Raw genomic sequence first — 19366 nt, forward strand, 5'->3', positions numbered from 1 at the left:
CGGGCTCGCTGATCCGGCCGTGAGGGGGGCGCAGGCACCTGAGTGGTTTCTAATGTTTTAGAGCATTTAAAAGCGGCCCGCTCCGGAGCCTGGCGTGGTTTCTAAGGTTTCCCAATCCCCCCGGGCTTATAAACTGGATATAATGTGGATTATAAATAAATATTGCAAATCCCGTCTGAGTTGGATGGGGTATGGGGCCACCCGGTCTGTGCGAGGTGTCGCTGCCCACGGCAGGAGTTGTAATTAAATGGCCCTGAAAGTCCCTTCCGATTCCAATCGCTCCGTGATTCCATGAAAATCAGCGCAATATTTATATTCTTTTGGATATTTATTCGTTTATTCGTTGCAAATGCCACAGACGTTATTGCTGTTACAAGGTTTATTGCAAGGTGTTTTAATAAGGAAATGAGAGTGATAAACAGCACTGCTGCTCAGTTGCCTCCTGTACAGCTCCGTGTGTGTGAACCGCGGCGTTTCTTCCCAATCTCCCATCCATCCCTGCCCTCTGGCAGGGAGCCATTCCCTGTGTCCTGTCCCTCCATCCTTGTCCCCAGTCCCTCTCCAGCTCTCCTGGAGCCCCTTCAGGCCCTGGAGCACCTCTGAGCTCTCCCTGGAGCCTTTTCTCCAGGTGAACAGCCCCAGAGTAGAGGGGCTCCATCTCCCTCATCACCTTTGTGGCCTCCTCTGGACAAGCTCCAGCGCACCAATGTTCCTCAGGATGAGATAGAGAACAGCGTGTCCAGGGAGAACACGGAGCTGGGGAAGGATCTGGAGCCCCAGGAGAGGCTGAGGGAGCGGGGCAGGGGCTCAGCCTGGAGCAAAGGAGGCTCAGGGGGAACCTTGTGGCTCTGCACAGCTCCTGCCAGGAGGGCACAGCCGGGGGCTCGGGCTCTGCTCCAGGGAACAGGGACAGCAGCAGAGGGAACGGCCTCAGGCGGGGACAAGGGGGACTCAGGTTGGACATCAGGGGAAATGTCTCCGTAGAAGAGGTTGTTAAAGGTTGGAAAGGGTGAGGAGTCTCCACCCCTGGAGGTGTCCAAGGAACCCCTGGACGTGTCACTCAGTCCTCTGGGCTGAGTGACCGGTTGATGATCGGTCACAGGTTGGGCTCAGGGGTCTGTTCCAAACTCAATGTTCCAATGGCTCCCACAGTTTCCCACCCTTCCCATGGGGGGGGGGGGGGGGGGGTGGTACCACACTGTCCCTCCCAGGACTACACTCCCCATGATGCCCCGCGGCGCCGCCGGAAGCGGGCTTGCGTCCGGCGCGCGTGCGCCGTGGCGGCGGCGGCGGCGGTGTGTCCGTCATGGCGGCGTCCATCTCCGGCTACACCTTCAGCTCCGTGTGCTACTGCAGCGCCAACAGCAGCGCCGACCACGTACGTGCCCCCCGCCGCCGCCCCGGGCCCGCGGGGCTCCCTCACGCTGCACCCCGGCCGGCGGCTGCGCTGCGGGGCTTCCAGGCCGCGCCGCCGCCGGTGGGGCCCGGCCGCGGGTCACAGCGGGCGGGGGCGGCCCCAGACGGACACAGCGGGGCGGGATGCGGGGTGTCCGGCCGGGATGCGGGCTGTCCGGCGTGTGGGGTGCCCGGATGCTCCGCGGGGTACCCGGGATGTGGGCTGCCCGGTTTGCTCCTTCCCGGGTAGGATGTGAGGTGTCCCGGCTGCTCCCTGGGATTTGGGGTGCCCGGGGTGCTTCTCCTGCAGTGTGGGGACCCCAGGATGCTGCCCCCGGGATGTGGGGTGTCTGGGTGGGGTGTGGGGTTTCGGAGAGGGATGTGGGGTCTGCGGGATGCTGCCCCGGGATGTGGGGTACCAGAGGTGCTCCCCTCGGGATGCGTGGGCTCTTTCCTGGATGCGGGGTGCCCGGGCGGGCTGTGGGGTACCCGGGGTGCTCCCCACGGGGTATCCGGGCTGTTCTCTGAATGTGGGGTGCCCAGGCGGGATGTGGGGTGCCCGGGCGGGCTGTGGGGTACCCGGGGTGCTCCCCACGGGGTATCCGGGCTGTTCTCTGGACGCGGGGTGCCCGGGCGGGATGTGGGGTGCCCAGGCGGGATGTGGGGTACCCGGGGTGCTCCCCACGGGGTATCCGGGCTGTTCTCTGGATGTGGGGTGCCCAGGCGGGATGTGGGGTGCCCGGGCGGGATGTGGGGTACCCGGGGTGCTCCCCACGGGGTATCCGGGCTGTTCTCTGGATGCGGGGTGCCCGGGCGGGATGCGGGGTGTCCAAGCGGGCTGTGGGGTGCCCGGGGTGCTCCCCGCGGGGTGTGGCTCCCGCAGCACACGGGCTGTGGCAGGAAAGCGCTCCTGTAAAAGCTCCACGAGGGATTTTCCAGTAGCTGCGGCCGACCACGGGTGCAGTGCAGATTGGGCTGTTCCCAAATCACTGGGTTTTGTTGGCACCTTTTTAGCCTGAGCTTGCTCTTTTCCTCTGCACCTTGTGCCAAAACCTGATTCCAGCTCAGTCTCTTTCTTCATTTTGGGTAGGGATGGAGAATAAATTAATGTACCTTAAAATTGCCTTACTGTTAAATTTGCTCTTGGGTTTTGCAATCCCTGGTGTTGGTCAGGGTCCAGCCCAGTCTCTACACTAAAATTTGTGGAAGTCCCTGCAGGTTTGAACTCCTCTTCCCTTGGCTTTGCTGGAGCTTTTCCCCCTTGTATTTGGGGCTGAGCCCTCCCTTTTGTGATGTGTTTGCCCGTGTGGGTTGTGTGCAGAATGTTCCTTCTGGACAGCCCATCCCTGTAGTGCTGTAAAAGGATGCTGGCAAAGCAAAAAAACAGCTTTGGTAAAACCTCAGGGCAGTTTCTATCCACTGGAACTCAGATGTGTCTTTCAAACTTCATCTTTGTTTCAGTTTGAAGCTAAGAAAGTTACAGTAAATGGCTGCATATAGTGGATTTTTTTCTCTATTTTTAATCTTTTTCTTTTAAAATTGCAGGAAGGATTTCTGCTGGGAGAGGTGAGACAAGAAGAGACTGTCAGCATTAGTGATTCACAGATCAGCAACACTGAATTCCTACAAGTGATAGGTAAGTGATGTAACTTTGAGTTGTTCTGAAACAGGCACTGCTCAGGTTTCATGTTTTCAGGAGGTTTCATTAAGAATTGTTTTATGGTGTGAGACAATCACAGGATTGTCTGTGTCAGACTTCCAGGATCACGTTTGCCACAGTGTCTGTGTGTTTGTGGTTGGGATGTGAAGAAAGAAACAAATCTTTGCAAGTTGCAGGGGTTTCCTGCACCTCCTTTTATGGAGGAAGGATTATTTATGGAAGATATTTGTCTGCATTCTGTGATGGAAAAATTACTGTGGGGAATTTCCTGCTTGACACAGTTGCCTAAATACAGCATGTGCCCAAAATAAAATTAATTTATTGCTTGATTTACTGGTACTGGAAGGAGCAGATTTTCAGAAGCGGGTTTGGATGGATGGCTGGGAGTTGGTGACATCATAAACTGTCACAGCAGGACTGGACAAGGAATATCAGTCAGACAATTTGTTGATAAGCACAAGTTCTGTGCAGCTGATGTGTTGTGAAAACTGAGCAAAAATCAAAATCTTGCTGCTAAGTGTTGGTTGAAGGAGATTTTTTAGACATGAATGAGAGGCTGTTGCATGTTTTGTTTATAGAAAATAGGAAAGCCCTGAAAGAAACTGCCTTTTTATTTCTGGATATAAAACCAGCTGTTAAAATAGATTTAAACCCCCTTACAAACCTGGCTTTGTGGCTGTGATCCCAGATCACAAAGCAGGCTGTGCATGAAGCTCAGTGAGAGCACAAACAGCTCTGGATTGACTCTCAGATGTTGCTGTGGTGTGGGATCTCAGCACCTCAGGATGGAGGTGCAGAGAGGCCGAGACCACCCTTGGGGGGCTCGGGAATCCTGGAATGTTGCCAGAAGTGTCTGGTGGCAGGATTTTGATCCTACACAGGAGATGACGCCTGTATGAGGATGGGAGGATTTCACTGGGTGAATGGTGAAGGGATAAGTTAATTAGAGTGTAAAACACAGGGTTTAGGATTTTGGTACAGGGGGGTCTAAAGAAGTAAGATGGAGGAATTGGGGCGTGTCCTGTCCTTCTTCTTCTTCTTCTTGGCCTCCATCTTCTGTGGTGATGGTGGCACTTTGGGATTGGTTATTACTAGAAGTGCACCGGTTAATAAGCGTAGAAGGTATTGGGGAAAAATGATAAATATTGTACACGTAACTTAGGGTATAAAGATAAGTGACCGCCCGGGGGCTCGCAGTGTGCTCATGGCTGACTTGCTGAGCAGACCTCTGTCGGGCTGAAAGAAAATCTTTTAGATAAACAATTAATAAACACCAAGACCGAGACAAGATCAGAAGTCTCTCCTCGTCCTTTGAAGCGTCGGCTCTTCAAGGCCATCCCTGGGCCTTTCCAGGCCACCTAAACAACAGAACAGAAAACCTTACAAGTGGCATTCCCTGAGCTATCACCAGGACATAAATCAGCCGAGCAAAGAGAAAAGAGAAACGCCGAAAATCTACAAGCGGCGTCCCTGAAATATCTCAGGACGTAAATCAGCAAAGAAAAACATGAAATTGACACTGTGGCACAGCCAGGTGATCTGTGAACGTGTGCAGGGGCACCCTGGTACATCCCAGGAGATCTCCCACTTGCAGTGGTGATGGCTTTGTGCTCTGGGCTCCAGAAGGTTCAGTGCTTTCCTGTCCTGGTTATTCCTAAGAGAACTCAGGTGGTGAATTGACTGGGAAGTGTCAGTTGTGAGCTAAATTCCAGAAGATAAAGGCACAGCATTTGTTGTGTTTGCATATACTCACTGATGGCTCTGTGTGTTCAGGCAGAGCTGGCAGAGCCAGTCACTTACAGCTTTTTAATTAGACCTTGCTCCTCACTGGTCACTGATCTTGGTTATTGCTGGCAGTGATGTCACCACCTGCAGCCTTGCCCTGGGTTCCTAAACCAAGTGTTTGTGGTGTTAAAAACTGCTCCCTTTTAAATTCACCCCTTTGTCACATTATTGGTTCCAGTGAGAATGGAAGTCACCCACTCCTCAACACCTGCTGGATATTTTTTTATTTACCGTTTTTACTTCAATACTTATTCACCAAAATGAACTCTTGGGCTGCCAGTTCAGCTGATGAGATTGACAGTTTTGTGGCACTGTTGTCACAGATGACTTTTCACTTTCTTTTGTGTCTCCTTAGTGGTGGTGTTTAAATAAAAGTATGTGTACATAGTATGTGTGCTAGATACATATATACTGGTACATATATACATATATGTGCTAGATACATATTTTTTATATATATATATAAAAATAAGTCATGTTTGGTGTTGCAAAGGCAATGTAAGATTGGATTTTTACTCTTTTCTTATTCTCCTCTGAGGTTGCTGACATGTTACAACCTTTGCTGATTAAATAAGCATCTTAGCATTTGTCACAACCTTTTCAATGAAAAAACATTGCCCTGACTTTTTAATATTTCATATAACAGAATTATAAAGTGCAGCTAAATGTTTTGAAATTGCTTTTAACCCCTTTTCTCATTACAGATTCTGTTTGCCTTGCCTCCTTAAACACTACAATCAGTGATTCCCTTCCCCATCTCTTTTTCATTCCTTGCTGCTGTAAGAAACAATGTAGATGGATGCAAATAAGCTGTTGTGGAAGGGTGTAGAAAAAAAGAAAACAAATGCCTTTGTGAGGAGTTTGTAACTATCAAATAGTATCAAAAGTGTGTATTTGATATAAATCTCTGTGCATCTGGGCAAGTGTATGCCTTGCTTATTGAAATAATTTTCTGTGTAAAAGGTGAAATTATGAAGTGAAGGCATTTTCTGTGTATGGTGCTGTGTCATCAAGTGTGGAGACAGTGGGGGCAGTGTGTGCTGTGACACAAATGTTTCTTGCTCAGTAGCTCTGGTGTGGAAAGTTCATGCAAGATATGCCACTGTAATTTCTCTTTGCCTGGAGCAGTTGGACACATGTCACTTTTTAAATTTGTTTGTTTGTTCTTGCAGAAATCCATAACCATGAGCCTTGTTCAAAACTCTTTAGGTAAGCTTCTTTTGTTGTCTTGCTGTGCTGGCTGCAGAATATAAAACCAGGGAGCTCTCTGCAATGTATTAGCATTTCAGGTGTCCCCAGCAGTGCTTGCTCATCTGATGGTTTTACAGGAACACACACAAGTGACACCAACCATGACAATCAAAGCAGGAGTTTACAGTTGTAGTGTAGCTTGGAGGGGTTTATTTCTCCATCTGTTTGGATTTCTGTGCAGCTGTGGAGGTAGGGCAGCAGTCAGGTCAGCTCAGCTCATATCACTCTGATGATGAGGAGGAATGTCAAAATCAATTGAAATTCAATTAAATTTAAATGTTGGAGTCTAGGCTGGCTCTGCCTGGGCCTGGTGGGTCCCTGTGTGCCCTAACCCTGGTAACCTGCTGGGTTAACAAGTTGGTTTGTGCTTAGTGGAACCAACCTGCACCAAGTAATTACTGAAAAATCTTCAGCTTTCTAGTTATTTTTGCCTTCTGATCTTCTGAACTCAAGAATTTAAATTAAATGTGGGGCTAATATATTCTATTTAACAGCTTCCATCTATTTACATGTAGATTTTCTCTATAGTCTTCACTTGTTACCCAGTGTTGGCTTCTAAAGCACTGTCTAGAATTCCTTTTGAGAAGGAATTCCCAATTAATCTCCTCTCATCTTGAGAGATTTCCAGCCAATTAAGAAGACACAGTAGCTTAGACATTGTGATTGACAGTGGTTGCATTAAAGAGAAAAGCTGCAGTCAGTCACTTTGCTGGCTGATAATTACAGAGAGGGTACTCTTAACTCAGTGATTTAAAATGCTGCAGACTCCAGACATGGAGATAAAGCACAGACACAGAAAGAGTTGGATGTCCACCAGGGTTATAAATAAATATTGCAAACATGAACTGAAAAAATTGTGTAAATATAACATAGTGTCTCAAATTTGTCATTAGTTGTAGTCTGAGTTTTCCCAACAACTTCCACCTTGAAGTAAATGGCATTTCCACCCTGATTTACCAGCCAAGCACTGAGCTCAGGATTTGGTGGTTTTTTACCCCACCCCCCAAAAGTTGAAGTCACAGACCCCTAAACCAGAGCATTTTCCTGCACTGCTTTAGGTGTTAATATCAGCTCTTGAAAGAGACCAAGGAAGAATCTATTTTCAAATGTTTTTCCTTTTATCATGCACTCTGATCTAGCTGAATACCTAAACCTGTCTGCATAAGTAGATTTATAAATTCCTAAATCTGTTCTGTCCACAAAATAACATATCAGGGTTTGGGTTCAGCTGTGGAAGCAGAGCCATTTGGAAAGACCATGATACTTTGAATTATTGCTGACTCTTTTGGCATCAAGGATCCATCCAAGTGAGTGCAGTGGCAGGATTGGAGCTCCAGAAATTGATTTGGAGTTGCATTTGGGATAGCCCTGCTTTCATTTCTTCTGGGGCTGGTAGGCTTCTGATTATCAAAGCAGAGTTTTACAGGATGCTGGTCACAACAAAATTGCACAGTGCATTTCTGTGGTAAAAGTAAGGCTCTGGAAGTTGCTTTGTATTGTCTAGAATGCCATCTACTTGTAGAACAGTCAAAATAGAAATTATTTACTTTATGTATAATGTGTGTATAAACTATGTATTTACCTTTCTCTCTTCCTTTTTGTCCAAGCTTTTATGACTATGCAGGCAAAGTTAATGAGGAGAGTTTGGACAGGATTCTCAAAGACAGAAGAAAAGTAAGTTTTCTATCTTTTCATCCCCTTACAGGCATTAAAAAGAGTGGGTTTGAGAAACAAATTTAAAAAAAAAGGTAGTTAAGTAGAATAAATACTTTCCTTCACAAATCTGATGGTTTGTTTTGATCCAGGGCTTATCCTGTACAGAAGTTGTTGGATTTGTGGTACTTAGATTAAACTGGGAGCAATGTCTAATTCCCCTGAAGAAATGCAAAGGATTTGAATGTAGATCTCCAAAAGTGTAGGGCTGTATTGACCACCTCAAACTCACATCTTGAGGAATTCAGTTTGTTTCGTTGTGCTAAAGCTTTTGGGTGATGGTGATACCACAATATCAGCCCCTTTAAGGTAAATGTGTGTCTCTCAGGTAACACTGTGGGTTTTTCCTGATGTATTTGATTGCAGAACGTTATTGGATGGTACAGATTCAGGAGAAACACTCAGCAGCAGATGTCATACAGAGAGCACATCATCCATAAACAGCTGACACACATCCTTGGAGTGCCTGACCTCGTCTTCCTTCTCTTCAGCTTCATTTCCACTGCAAATAACTCCACACATGCTTTAGAATATGTGCTTTTTAGACCAAACAGAAGGTAAGCAAACTCTGCCAGTGAAGCAGTCCTCATTCTTTTTTCTGCTTTTTACTGCTATTTTTAAACTATTTAGGAGTTTGTACAATTGCACTTAAAGAAAGCTTTGTGTTTGTCCAGTGGTGTCTTGGGGTGCTTATTAATGATGACAGGTTTGGTTTTATTTTGGGGTTTTGTTCTGTTTTTTTTTTTTTTGGTGCAAATAATCTATAAATTAAAATTAGGGTGAACAAAAAAACAAAAAATCTTTTCAATCTCTAAGTCATCAGACAAAAATAATCTATTTTAAGAGACATCAAATGTCACTACCATGTTTCTTCTAGAGGACCTGAATATACCTCTGGTAGTTTGCACATTCTTGGAGGTGTAGAGGTAGCTCTGTATTAAGGGTTTTTGATCCTACATTTATTTTGAATACAACTTGTAATATTCAGCTGCTTTTATAACAAACCTAATGCAGAAGCTTTAAAGTTAGATGAGTTCTGATTGTCAGAGGGATGGGATAATATCAATGCTTTTGTAAAGAATCTTTTTCAATTGAATTAATAAATCTTTCTGAACCTTCTCTGCAGGTATAATCAAAGGGTGTCACTTACTATTCCTAATCTAGGCAACACTAGCCAACAGGAATACAAAGGTTCTTCAGTGCCAAATACTTCTCAGAATTATGCCAAAGTTATTAAGGAACATGGGTAAGGACTTTTCCTTTCTAAATGAAGTAGTCATCAAGCTCTGCTCTCTGTACCTCACAGAGAATAACACAAATGTGCATGTTGAAAACCAGAAAACCAGGTCTGGAGGAGAGTGGTCAGTTCCCAGTGTGCTTTTTTCCTGGTTAGAATTGGATTTTGTAGAAGAACCAAGGGAACTCAGTGCACTGTTCAGAAAGGCAGAGTTGGTGTGGCCAGTCCATGCTGGGACCCTTCTGGCTGGAAATTCTGGCTTGATTTCCACCCACCTCCCCAAGGAATTCTGTGTGCACTTGGAGTCTGCCTCAGAAGCATTGAATTCTTGATGGTTTTCTTGAGTATTTTCAATTAAATGCCATAAATTCAAAGTAGCTTTTCTGGCTGTTAACAATGAAATTATACAAGCTTAAAGATTTTGGCACAAGTTTAATCTCATTCAAGTGAGACTTTATTGTTCCAGGAGGAGTTTTGGTATTGAATATGCTGTGTCCAAATTTTTGTTTATGACAGTATGGTACATTTTCAACAATGTACTATTGCTAAAATAGCATATTTAGCAATAAGATATATTTTAAAAATACAGTGATAGACTGCTTAACTGGAATTCAAAGACAGCATGAGCTAGAAGCCTGTATTGTCTTTTCTCATCACTGATGATTTCTGCTTTCTTTTTAGTACTGATTTTTTTGACAAAGATGGAGTGATGAAGGACATCAGGGCTATCTATCAGGTTTATAATGCACTTCAGGAAAAAGTACAGGTAACATCCTTTACTCCATACTGGTCTGTGTATATGTGGCATCTTTTATTCATCCTTTGGTTAAAGCAGGCATGGAGGAGGTGGAGATTTTTAGAGCCCATAAGGAATTATCATGAACTGTAGGAAAATAAGACTGACTTTAAAGTTAAATGTTTCAGTTTGTATTTAATGTGAGCAGTGGCTTCTGCAGTGCTTCTGTGTGGCCTCTGTGAAAGTGGTTGGTACAAATAGCACCAATTTTTTGTCTTTTGCAAGTAAAGGATTTAATACTTAGTGATTTATGGGAGGTGTTAGTCATTTTTAAGGGTTTGCAGTGAAGAGAAGCCCTGCTGAAGGCTGTAGGGATTTGCAGAGGTTTAAAAATGACTCCTGGCTCTGGGTATGGAGCACGAGCAGAGCACCATCTGTTAGTTAAAACTTGTGAACATTTTGTGTGGAGCATGAGTGAATCCTGCTCCAAATGTGCCAAAGCATCTGAGAATGCCTGGAGTGTCAGCTCTGCTCATTGTGAGCTTGTCAGCTCACAGCTTGTCCTGTGTGAAGAGCAGTGGAGCTGTGCTGCAGGGGAGCAGCTCACACATCTGCTGATTGTGTGGAGTCACAGCTCGTTCCAGGCTTTCCCCGTGCCTCTGCCCTGGGGGGGTTGCTGGCTGTGCTCTGCTGCTTCCCTCCTGAGCAGGGAGCAAGGAGCAATCCCTCCAGCCACCCCCTGCACCCACTGCTCTTTCTCACTGGGAATTGGCACCTTCCAGCCTCCTTTGGAAGGCACACACTTCCAGGCAGCTTCAGGGAATAGCAAAGTTTCTCTTCAGAGCTGTGTCCATTAGCTAATGGCATTGTTGTGTGATGCTGTCATTGCCAGGAGCATGGCTGTCCTCTGTGCTCCTGCTGTTGTTTCAGTTGCTGTCTGGACAAATGGAAATGGGCTTCCTTAGCCTGGAGAAAGGGAGGCTGAGGGGAGACATTGTTGCTCTCTTCTCTCCAGTAACAAGTGACAGTGACAGGAGGAGAGGAAACCACCTCAAGTTGCACCAGGGGAGGTTTAGGATGGAGATTAGGAACAATTTTTTCCCTGGGAGGGCTGTCAGGCATTGGAACAGGCTGTTCAGGACAGTGGTGGAATCAGCATCCCTGGAAGTGATCATGGCCAATATTTAATTTCATAGAATCACAGAATGCTTTGGGTGGGAAGGGACCTTAAAGCTCTTCTCATTCCCATGGCAGGGACACCTTCCACTGTCCCAGGCTACTCCAAGCCTCATCCATCCTGAACACTTCCAGGGGATGTTGGACACCAACCAATTTTGCATCTTATTGCAAATCTCCTGTCATGATGCATTTTTTGGAAATGCTTTTCCTATAATGCAGCAACAACCAGTAAAGAAAACAATCTTGAGGTTGAGTATTTCTGCTGCAGTTAAATCCTGCTTTTAGTTTTGTGCTTCAATGGCTTCTTGCCAGGTACTAGCTTTATTAATGTTGTCCTGAAACTATTTCCTACATTTTTGCCCAATCTTAGCATATCTTACATTTTTCTCCCAGGCAGTATGTATAGATGTAGAAAAAAGTGAACGTGTTGTTGAATCTTTTCAAGCTGATGTAAACAAGTTAAAAAGGCAAATCGCACAAAAGAAGAATGAAAAAGAACAAGAAATAAGTAAGTTGCCTTTTAATTACCTTTTTTCTTTCAGAAGCAGGTGCTGTGAGGAGAAAATGTTTTGTGGAGTTAAAGTAATTGTTGTATTGCTGATAATTCGTGGGAAAAAACATCCCAGTGGGAAGGGCAGTATGATGGATTTGTGTTGAGTGACACCTGAGCTGTGAAAGTGTGTGTTGAAGGTATTTCTGCTGGAATCATCCAGTGTTAGCAAGCTTAAAATACAGCAGAGACAACACTGTAAAGAAAGAATAAGCAAGTCTGTTCTGGAAATAACACAGGAAAAGATCAGTTGTAGGAAAAGAAAAGTGAGGGGAAAAAAAAGCTAAATACTGAAGAGATTCTTTTTGAAGTAAAGAAACAGGATACAGTGTTCACAGGCCAGGAGCTATCCATGGTTTTATGAAGTCTTTATTCCCACTCCCATTTGCTGACTTAGTGGTAAAGATGTTCAGCACTGAAATATCACTTCTCAGTGTTGAAGAAAATCTTTTTAGGTGTTGTTCATCTTATTTTGCTGCTCCATAATGTCCTGAGTCAGTGAGCCTTGCTGTGTGAGCACATTTGGCTGATTGCCACACTGTCCTTCCTTCCTAAAACTGAGTGTGGCCTCAGGAGACTTTGGTTAGCAGCAGATAAGTTTTGTGAAGCTCCTTCCAAAGAGGCATTGCTGATCTAATTGAATTTGTGAGTGCAAGGGAAGACTGAAGGTAGAGAGTAAGGGCAGAGAACAGGCAAATGGGAAGTAAGACAAAAACCTAAATAATTCATAAGCAAATTACACATTGTTTCAGCAAACACTGCCTCTTTTTACCCATGTTTTGAACTGATAAGCAAATAATGAAATTTTGTCATTTTAGCTATGAGGTGGTTTTTATTATTTCTGAATCCTGTTACCTAAAGCAGTGTGTGACAAAAAAGGGGTTTAGGTGGGTGAACACCCTAAACTCTGCAAAGGGCCTGCTGCTCCTGCTGTGACTGGTATTTTAATTTTCTCCAGGCACTGTTATCACATGAACATTTTAGTCAGCACAAGTTCTTCTTTGAATCTCAAAGATAAGGTAGCAGAGCCAGGATTAGCCCAGGACCATTTGAAAGGTGGAAGTAAATGAGTCACTGCTGTTTCCTGCTTGGCTGTAGATGAAGTAGGCAGGGAGCTGCTACTATGGGGAAGCAGAGGTGGATATTTAGTGTGACTGGAGCTGATCCCAGCACAGATGGAAAAAGCTGGGGGAGGAGGAGGAAGAGCAGTCAGTGCTCAGCTCTGGCTACTACCAGGGAGATGCAAATGCTGGACTGAGAATTGATGCCAGAGCAGAGAATCATGTGAGAGGGCTGAAACAAGAAAACATGCAGTATTTTTAGATGTGAGTAGTTAATTACTGAATCTGGCCTTCTGTTCCCTCGCTTGCTCAATGCTGGGAGAATTTCCTTAGTTTTAGTGAGGAAAAGGGAGAGTTTGATTCCAGTTCCTGTGGGAGTGTTGTGTGAGAGCTTGGTGTTCCTACAAACCTTGGGTTAGCAGGTTATGACTTAAACACTCCATTATGAAAGGCAGTTGAGACTTCAGCTGCCAGATCACTGAAATAGTTCTGTACATGCAGCAGGATGTTCCAGGTTTGGTGAGTGCTGTGCACTTCCCAGATGCCAGGAAATCTCCCAGTGCTGTTCTGGTGTGGCCCAGAACTGGAGTGCTGTTGTTGTGCAGCCACTTGAGGGAACGTGCTCTTTTCATTCCCCAGAGACATCTCAGTGACTTGGTTAGAGGAGCTCTCACCCTCCCTGTGGGGTTTCTCCAGTAAACAGAGCTGATCCCAATGTGTCCCTCACCTTGCACATTCCAGTATCAGTTCTGGCAGGTTTGTTGGTTAATAATCCCTTAGGAACCAGTCAAAAACTTCAGTGTCTCCCAGTGCTTAAAAACCTTCCTGCCAGGAAGTCTTTCCTTGTGTCTAGTGTGCAGTACTCAAATTTACCTTTCTGCAGCAGCCTCTTAGGCACATTTAAGAATAAAATGCTTTCTTCAGTCTTCCCTACTAATCCCCGTTGTTCCAGCCTTTCCTCTTAGGTCATGACTATTAGATCCCTTGTGTTTTGTAGGGTTTCTCCAGTTTTCCCTATTTTATAAACTATGGTGTTCATAGTTACATATATTTTGGTTATATTTTTAACAACTACAGTGAAATGATACATACCTGTATCTCCACAGCTGAGCACACCTCATGCATTTTGATTTATACTTTACATAAATCAAGTTTCTTTTCTGCAGAAGGATGCAAGTGTTCCTCATTTTTGCAGCTCTTGCAGTTCATTATTCCTGTGCACGTCTTCTTCAAATTAGTTTCCAAATCAGCTCATTTAAGATGACTTTCACATTCTTGTTCTGATACCCTGCTACACTCCCAGCTATAATTCCATCATTTGGATTTTTAATGTGAGTGAAGTTATTAAAATAATAATTTGAGGGAAGAAGACAATAATAATTTGAGAGAAGAAGACATGGTGATTTCTTTGCAGGTACTATGAGATTGTCCCCTAGCACAAGGGGCATTGAAAGTACAAAGTGATACTTTTAAGATACAATATCAAATATCAATTATGGATGAAAAATGAGTTGAGTTTTACTGAGTAAGACACAGGCAGAGAGGAACAGGTTGAGCTCTAGCACAGGTGCTTTTTGATGTGAGAAGGAGCTGAAAAATACAGAGAAAAGATGAGATGGAAACAGCAACAGGCTGTGGAAACATCCTGTAGCTGTGTTTTTTGGGAGCTTAAACCGGAGGAAATGATCTGTACAGGATGACTGTGCACATGAAAGTGTAGCATGTTTGCACTTGGTTGGTTTATTTGCTTTCTGACTCATTTTGGGTTTGAAAGGGATCACTGGGATAATTGAGCTGATCCTGATGAGGCTCAGGCTGCACTGCTGAATTTAGGGGAGTTTGTCACGCTCAAAGAGAAGGGTGCATTGTTAAACAAGGTTTGATGTGACAGCCAGGGGCAGTGTATTGATGACTCTCTAAGCCTTAAATCAGAGGTATGAAAGATGGGAAGAGCAGACTGAGAGGACAGGATCCAGTGCTGGAGTTGGAAGGCAGTGCCAGGGGTGAGCATTTGATAACAAGCAGAAGGAAAGAAGCGAGGGCAGGCGAGGTGGTCACAGCTCAGGTCATGGGAGCACGTTGCCAAGAAAGCATTAAGTACCTCCTGTTCTTTGCTTTGTAGGAATGCAGCAGGCAATTTTAAGCAGGCAAATGCCAACAGATAACGTGGAACCCATGTTTGTTCCCCGAATGTCCTACACTGGCTTTGCTGTGGAAGGCTGCACACTGGAGGATTCCGACGTGTCCGATCCTCCCCCGCCCTACTCGGATTTCAACACAAGCACTCACGACAGCTCTGGCAGCCCCGGGCTCCTGGAGAGCAGCAGCATCTTCATGCCTCGGCCTCAGGCAGTGGGGTCTTCCAGTTATGTTTCCACAAGTGCAGGATTGAAATATTCTGGCAATGGAGCATCCATGCCATCTTCCCAAAGAGCGCTGCCTGACAATGTTGACGAATCAGAAGACAGTGATTATGAGAATTTGCTTGAACCCACAGAGTCCTCTGACAGTGAATACTCACAGACAAGGGAGTCACGACCTTCAGCACATCCCGATGGTGATTCCAGGAACACTCAAACTTCTCAGATTTGATAGGGGGGAAAACAGAACAAATCCACGTGACACTGTTTTTTCATAATTGTTACCGAGAGATTTTGGGGATTTGACCCGGAGGAAATGAACTACACAGGATTACTGTGCACACGAAATGTAGAAGACTTGCACTAGATGGTTTATTCACCTTGTGATACATTTTGCAAGTTTTATAATGGAATCATTAGGATAATCAAGTTGTACTAATACTGATGAGGTTCATGGATGTACTGGTAAAATTTAGGCAAAATGAAATTTATAGAGATCTTGTAGCTTTTGTTGCCATATTTTCTTTAAGACAATAAATTGGGATGTAGTAACTAAGCACAGTTAGTCTACAGATAATGTTCTCAAATCAAAACTTACCTCTTGCACTATCATGCCTTGAATTTTAATTTTTGAAAGGGAATAATAAATATATCAGCCGCCTTCCGAATAGCTTTCTATGGTAAGCCAAATTGGCCTTTGCAAGCAAAGAAATTTTGATAATTCTGAGAAGCCTGATAGGAAAAGACGTGGTCAACCTCCTTCTGTGGGCATGCCCTCATCAGAGGAGGGGTTTGGTCTGACCTTTTTTACAAACAGAATGTGTCTCACTTCAACTGATGGTTGCCTTTTTTTCTGTAAAGGATGTTGGGGGGGTGGGATGCCTGGTAAATCATCCAGATGAATGTCATAAATAGAATTATTCTGGTTTCGCTGGGTTTACAATGACTTTATGCCACACTAGCCTCATTTATTGTCTCATGTGTTCTTTTAGCATAAATATGAAGTGCACATACAGGAGTAAATGACCGACAGAAGTAGTAAATTCCATCATGATTGGACTTTGGAGTCTGCAAATTGCAAACATCAGAGACTGCTACTTGCATTTTATTTGCATCTGAGTATTGGATTTACGCTTCTAGATGAGTTATTTTATGTGATAAATAGGGGATAGGGTAGGAGAAGATTGTTTGGAGAGTCCCCTGGGTTTATTACCTCTTTTCCTCTGGGTGAAACATGTAAATGATTATTTTAATTTGAATTACAGCTCTTGTCAGAAAACTGCCGTTTGGGATAAATGAAGTGTGGTATATTTAGAGAATTTCATGTTTGGATGCACTTACTTTTATTTAAATACTGCTTGTATGCTAACGTTGCCCAAAATATGTGAAATTGTGCCACTAAGAAGTTTGTATTATTGGACTTTATCCCTGATGTGTAAATGAGAAAATACACATTTTAAGATGAGGTTATCTGCAGCGTTTATCACTTTGAGGTATCGATAGCCACTTCTTCAGTTTACACCCAGAACAGCAAAACAGTTGCTGAAAAATTTTAAATATCTCCAATTTACCCACTGAAATTTTAGTCTTCTGGATCATATCCATAGGCAAAAGTCTGTTCATTACCCTCTCCTTACCTGTACTAAATTAAGCAAAATAACTTTGGGAAAAAAATGAGATGTTAAAATTGCCACTTTTCTTCAAAGTGGTTCCATCTTTAAACATCAAGTGCTCTGGTTTTAACTATTTGACATTGTTCTCATTAGCCTTAACTGGATGGATTTTTGTCTTGGAGTGTTGCAATCCCTGGAACAGAGACCTGGCTGTGGAGACACCACCTGTGAGCACCTGTGGCTCAGGTGTGGACATGTCCATGCTGAAATCAGAACTGACAGGTTGGCAGCCACCCTCTTCATTTCTGTTCTGCACAGAAACCTGCAAAATGTACATCTCTGAGAAAGCAGTTCAATGTGACAATAAAATCTTATTTAATCCTACCATAGGTTTTAATGCTTGTCAGGTGCCACGTTGGTGGAGGAGCTCACTGGGCAGCAGAAGTGCAGCTCAGAAGTGTGTGAAGTTTGTTCAGGCTGGGACTGAGGGGATGTAGCAGAGGGAATATTCCATGCCTGACACATGTTTGTACAAGATCCTTGAATTCTGGGGTTGTTTAACAAAAAATGTTACGAGTTCTGCTTGGTTTTTCATGCACCATGTAGGTGGGACAGGTGTGTCATTGTGTGCCTCCAGCCAGTGCCTACCTGCAGGTGTTTTCATTCACCATAACTGCTGACTCATAAAGATAAAGGGTGTGGCTTTTTTGTTTTTAATGTAGGTGATATTCTGGTAAAAATACACCTGCTTCAACTTTGCAGTTTTCTTCACAGTCCTGTCAAGAAACAACAATGGTGGGTTGAGATCTGTCAGAAGGCCGCAGGGAGTAGCTTTAAATTGTGAATTTTCACACCTGTGCAACACCAGGGTTCCAGTGTGACTCCTGGACTGTCCCTGTTGGTGATCCCCAGGAGCAGGGCCTGTAGCTGTGTCCTCTCTCCAACAGGAAGGCAGCATTGAGGAAAAGCTACTGAAAATTGGCTTCTGTGTCCTATTCCAAATCCTGGAGTTTTCCTGGTACAGTGAAATATTTTCTGGTTGATTGTGAGAAACCTGGAACTGCAGTTTCCTTTATTTCAAAATTTATTCCCCCTCTGACTGTTGATAGTAAGAAGAACAGGGATGCACCATATGGGAAGCCTCAATGAATTAGAGCTATCACATATGCTTACAAAAGGAAGCATCAGCAAATATTTCTGAAATTAGCTTGGATTGACACTCTGGGAGTCTCCAAGTCCTGTCTTTGCTTATGGGATGGAAAATGTTGGCAGAAAGACTTGTGAGCATTGTTAATTTTGGCATATTCATGACTCTGCAGGTTTAGAGCTCATGTCTCACTTCTCTGGGGACATTTCACTGCCTCCGACATGTCCTGAGTTAAAATGTAAAGAGAAGCTGTTACTGTTGGGGTAGCATCAAGATAAGATAAGCAAACTGATAAAACTCCTGTTAAGTGGGAAGATGCTTCTGAGTACACTGAATGTAACTAGAATAAGTCTGAAACTTTGCTTTTTTTGGTGCTGCAAGGTTTATTTTAAGGGTTATTTTTGATAACAGGCTTGCTTTGCTGGGTTCTTCCATGGTTCTGCCTCTGAGCAGTCTGCAGATCAGCTTAAAAGGTGTTGGTTTCTGGCTTCCTTTGAGGTGAATCTTCCTGAGGTGAATCTTCCTCTGGCTCTCTGTTTTCTCTCCAATATCTATGGTTTCACACACACATTTCTCTGTCATGTCAGATTTGTGGGGGTATTTGCATGTGCCTTTATAGTGCTGCTTCTGTAGCTTATGGATTTGGGAAGAAAATAGAATTTAATTAGTTTCATTAGTAAACTGGTAAACTTGGGCACCTTGCAGTGCCTGAAGGGACTCCAAGAGAGCTGGAGAGGGGCTGGGGACAAGGGATGGAGGAACAGGACACAGGGAATGGCTTTAAGATGAAGGAGGGGAGATTTAAGTGGGATATTGAGAAGGAATTGTTCCCTGGCAGGGTGTGAGGCCCTGGCACAGGTGCCCAGAGCAGCTGTGGCTGCCCCTGGATCCCTGGCAGTGCCCAAGGCCAGGCTGGACACTGGGGCTGGGAGCACCTGGGACAGTGGGAGGTGTCCCTGCCATGGCAGGGGTGGCACTGGATGGGATTTAAGGTCCCTTCCAACCCAAACCCTTCTGGGATTCTACGAGCTGTGTTCAGGCCAGTGACAGGAATATCCTGTGGCTCAAATTCCCATTTGTCCTCCTGGGGGGCTCCTGCAGAGCTCTCACCCCTACACCTGTCTCACCCCATGGAACCAAGAGTGACAATGTTCAAACCGGTGACTCCTGGCTTTTCTTGCTTCACTCTTACCTGTAAATAACCTTACATTGTGCAGCAGCATCTTGACTGAAGTTCCTAAAAGAAGAAAAAGAGGAGATTCCTTTGCTGTGCACAAAAATCCCTGGATTCCCCTCTGGGAATGGCTCGTGTTATTCCCCCTGGTGGGAGCAGAGAGCTTCAAAGGCAGGAGGAGCAGAAGTTCAGGAGAGCTCACTTTACCAGAGCTCCAGCCTGGGAGATTGTTCTCCTCATTCTGAGAGAATTTCAGGCTCAGCTCCCCAGGGCAAGCCCTGCAGATGGAGATGGATGTCAGAGCAGGTCAGCTGCATCCAGCAAAGTTACCTTCAGGAAAGAAGGATCGTCACAATCCCATCAGCTCGTGGTGTGGGTGGCTCAGGAGTAAATCCAGCAGCAGGCTCTGTGCCAGTGGAAACATAGGAGGCTTTTCCACCTAGGAAAGTAGTTTTTTCCTCTTTCTGACCTTTAAATAAGATGGTAACTCGCACATCCTTGTCTT

General features: G+C 44.7%; 1 protein-coding gene across 1 annotated transcript; it reads left to right on the plus strand.

The window, feature by feature from the left end:
- Positions 1 to 1288: 1288 nt before the first annotated feature.
- ABRAXAS2 (abraxas 2, BRISC complex subunit) lies at positions 1289 to 16392 on the plus strand. The gene is made up of 9 exons (XM_058810432.1): positions 1289 to 1378; positions 2941 to 3031; positions 6013 to 6049; positions 7699 to 7765; positions 8171 to 8361; positions 8931 to 9050; positions 9723 to 9807; positions 11350 to 11464; positions 14690 to 16392. The coding sequence occupies exons 1-9, from the start codon at positions 1307 to 1309 to the stop codon at positions 15157 to 15159; spliced, it is 1248 nt and encodes a 415-aa protein (XP_058666415.1). The 5' UTR covers positions 1289 to 1306; the 3' UTR covers positions 15160 to 16392.
- Positions 16393 to 19366: the final 2974 nt, after the last annotated feature.

This window comes from Ammospiza caudacuta, chromosome 9, assembly GCF_027887145.1.
Source record: "Ammospiza caudacuta isolate bAmmCau1 chromosome 9, bAmmCau1.pri, whole genome shotgun sequence".
Taxonomy (NCBI): Eukaryota; Metazoa; Chordata; class Aves; order Passeriformes; family Passerellidae; genus Ammospiza; species Ammospiza caudacuta.

Excerpts from the sequence above, each read along its gene's own strand:
- ABRAXAS2 (XM_058810432.1), top strand. The coding sequence starts at position 1,307 with ATGGCGGCGTCCATCTCCGGCTACACCTTCAGCTCCGTGTGCTACTGC. Across the intron at positions 9,051-9,722 it reads AAAGTTATTAAGGAACATGG|TACTGATTTTTTTGACAAAG; the intron begins GTAAGGACTTTT and ends CTTTCTTTTTAG. Across the intron at positions 11,465-14,689 it reads TGAAAAAGAACAAGAAATAA|GAATGCAGCAGGCAATTTTA; the intron begins GTAAGTTGCCTT and ends TTTGCTTTGTAG.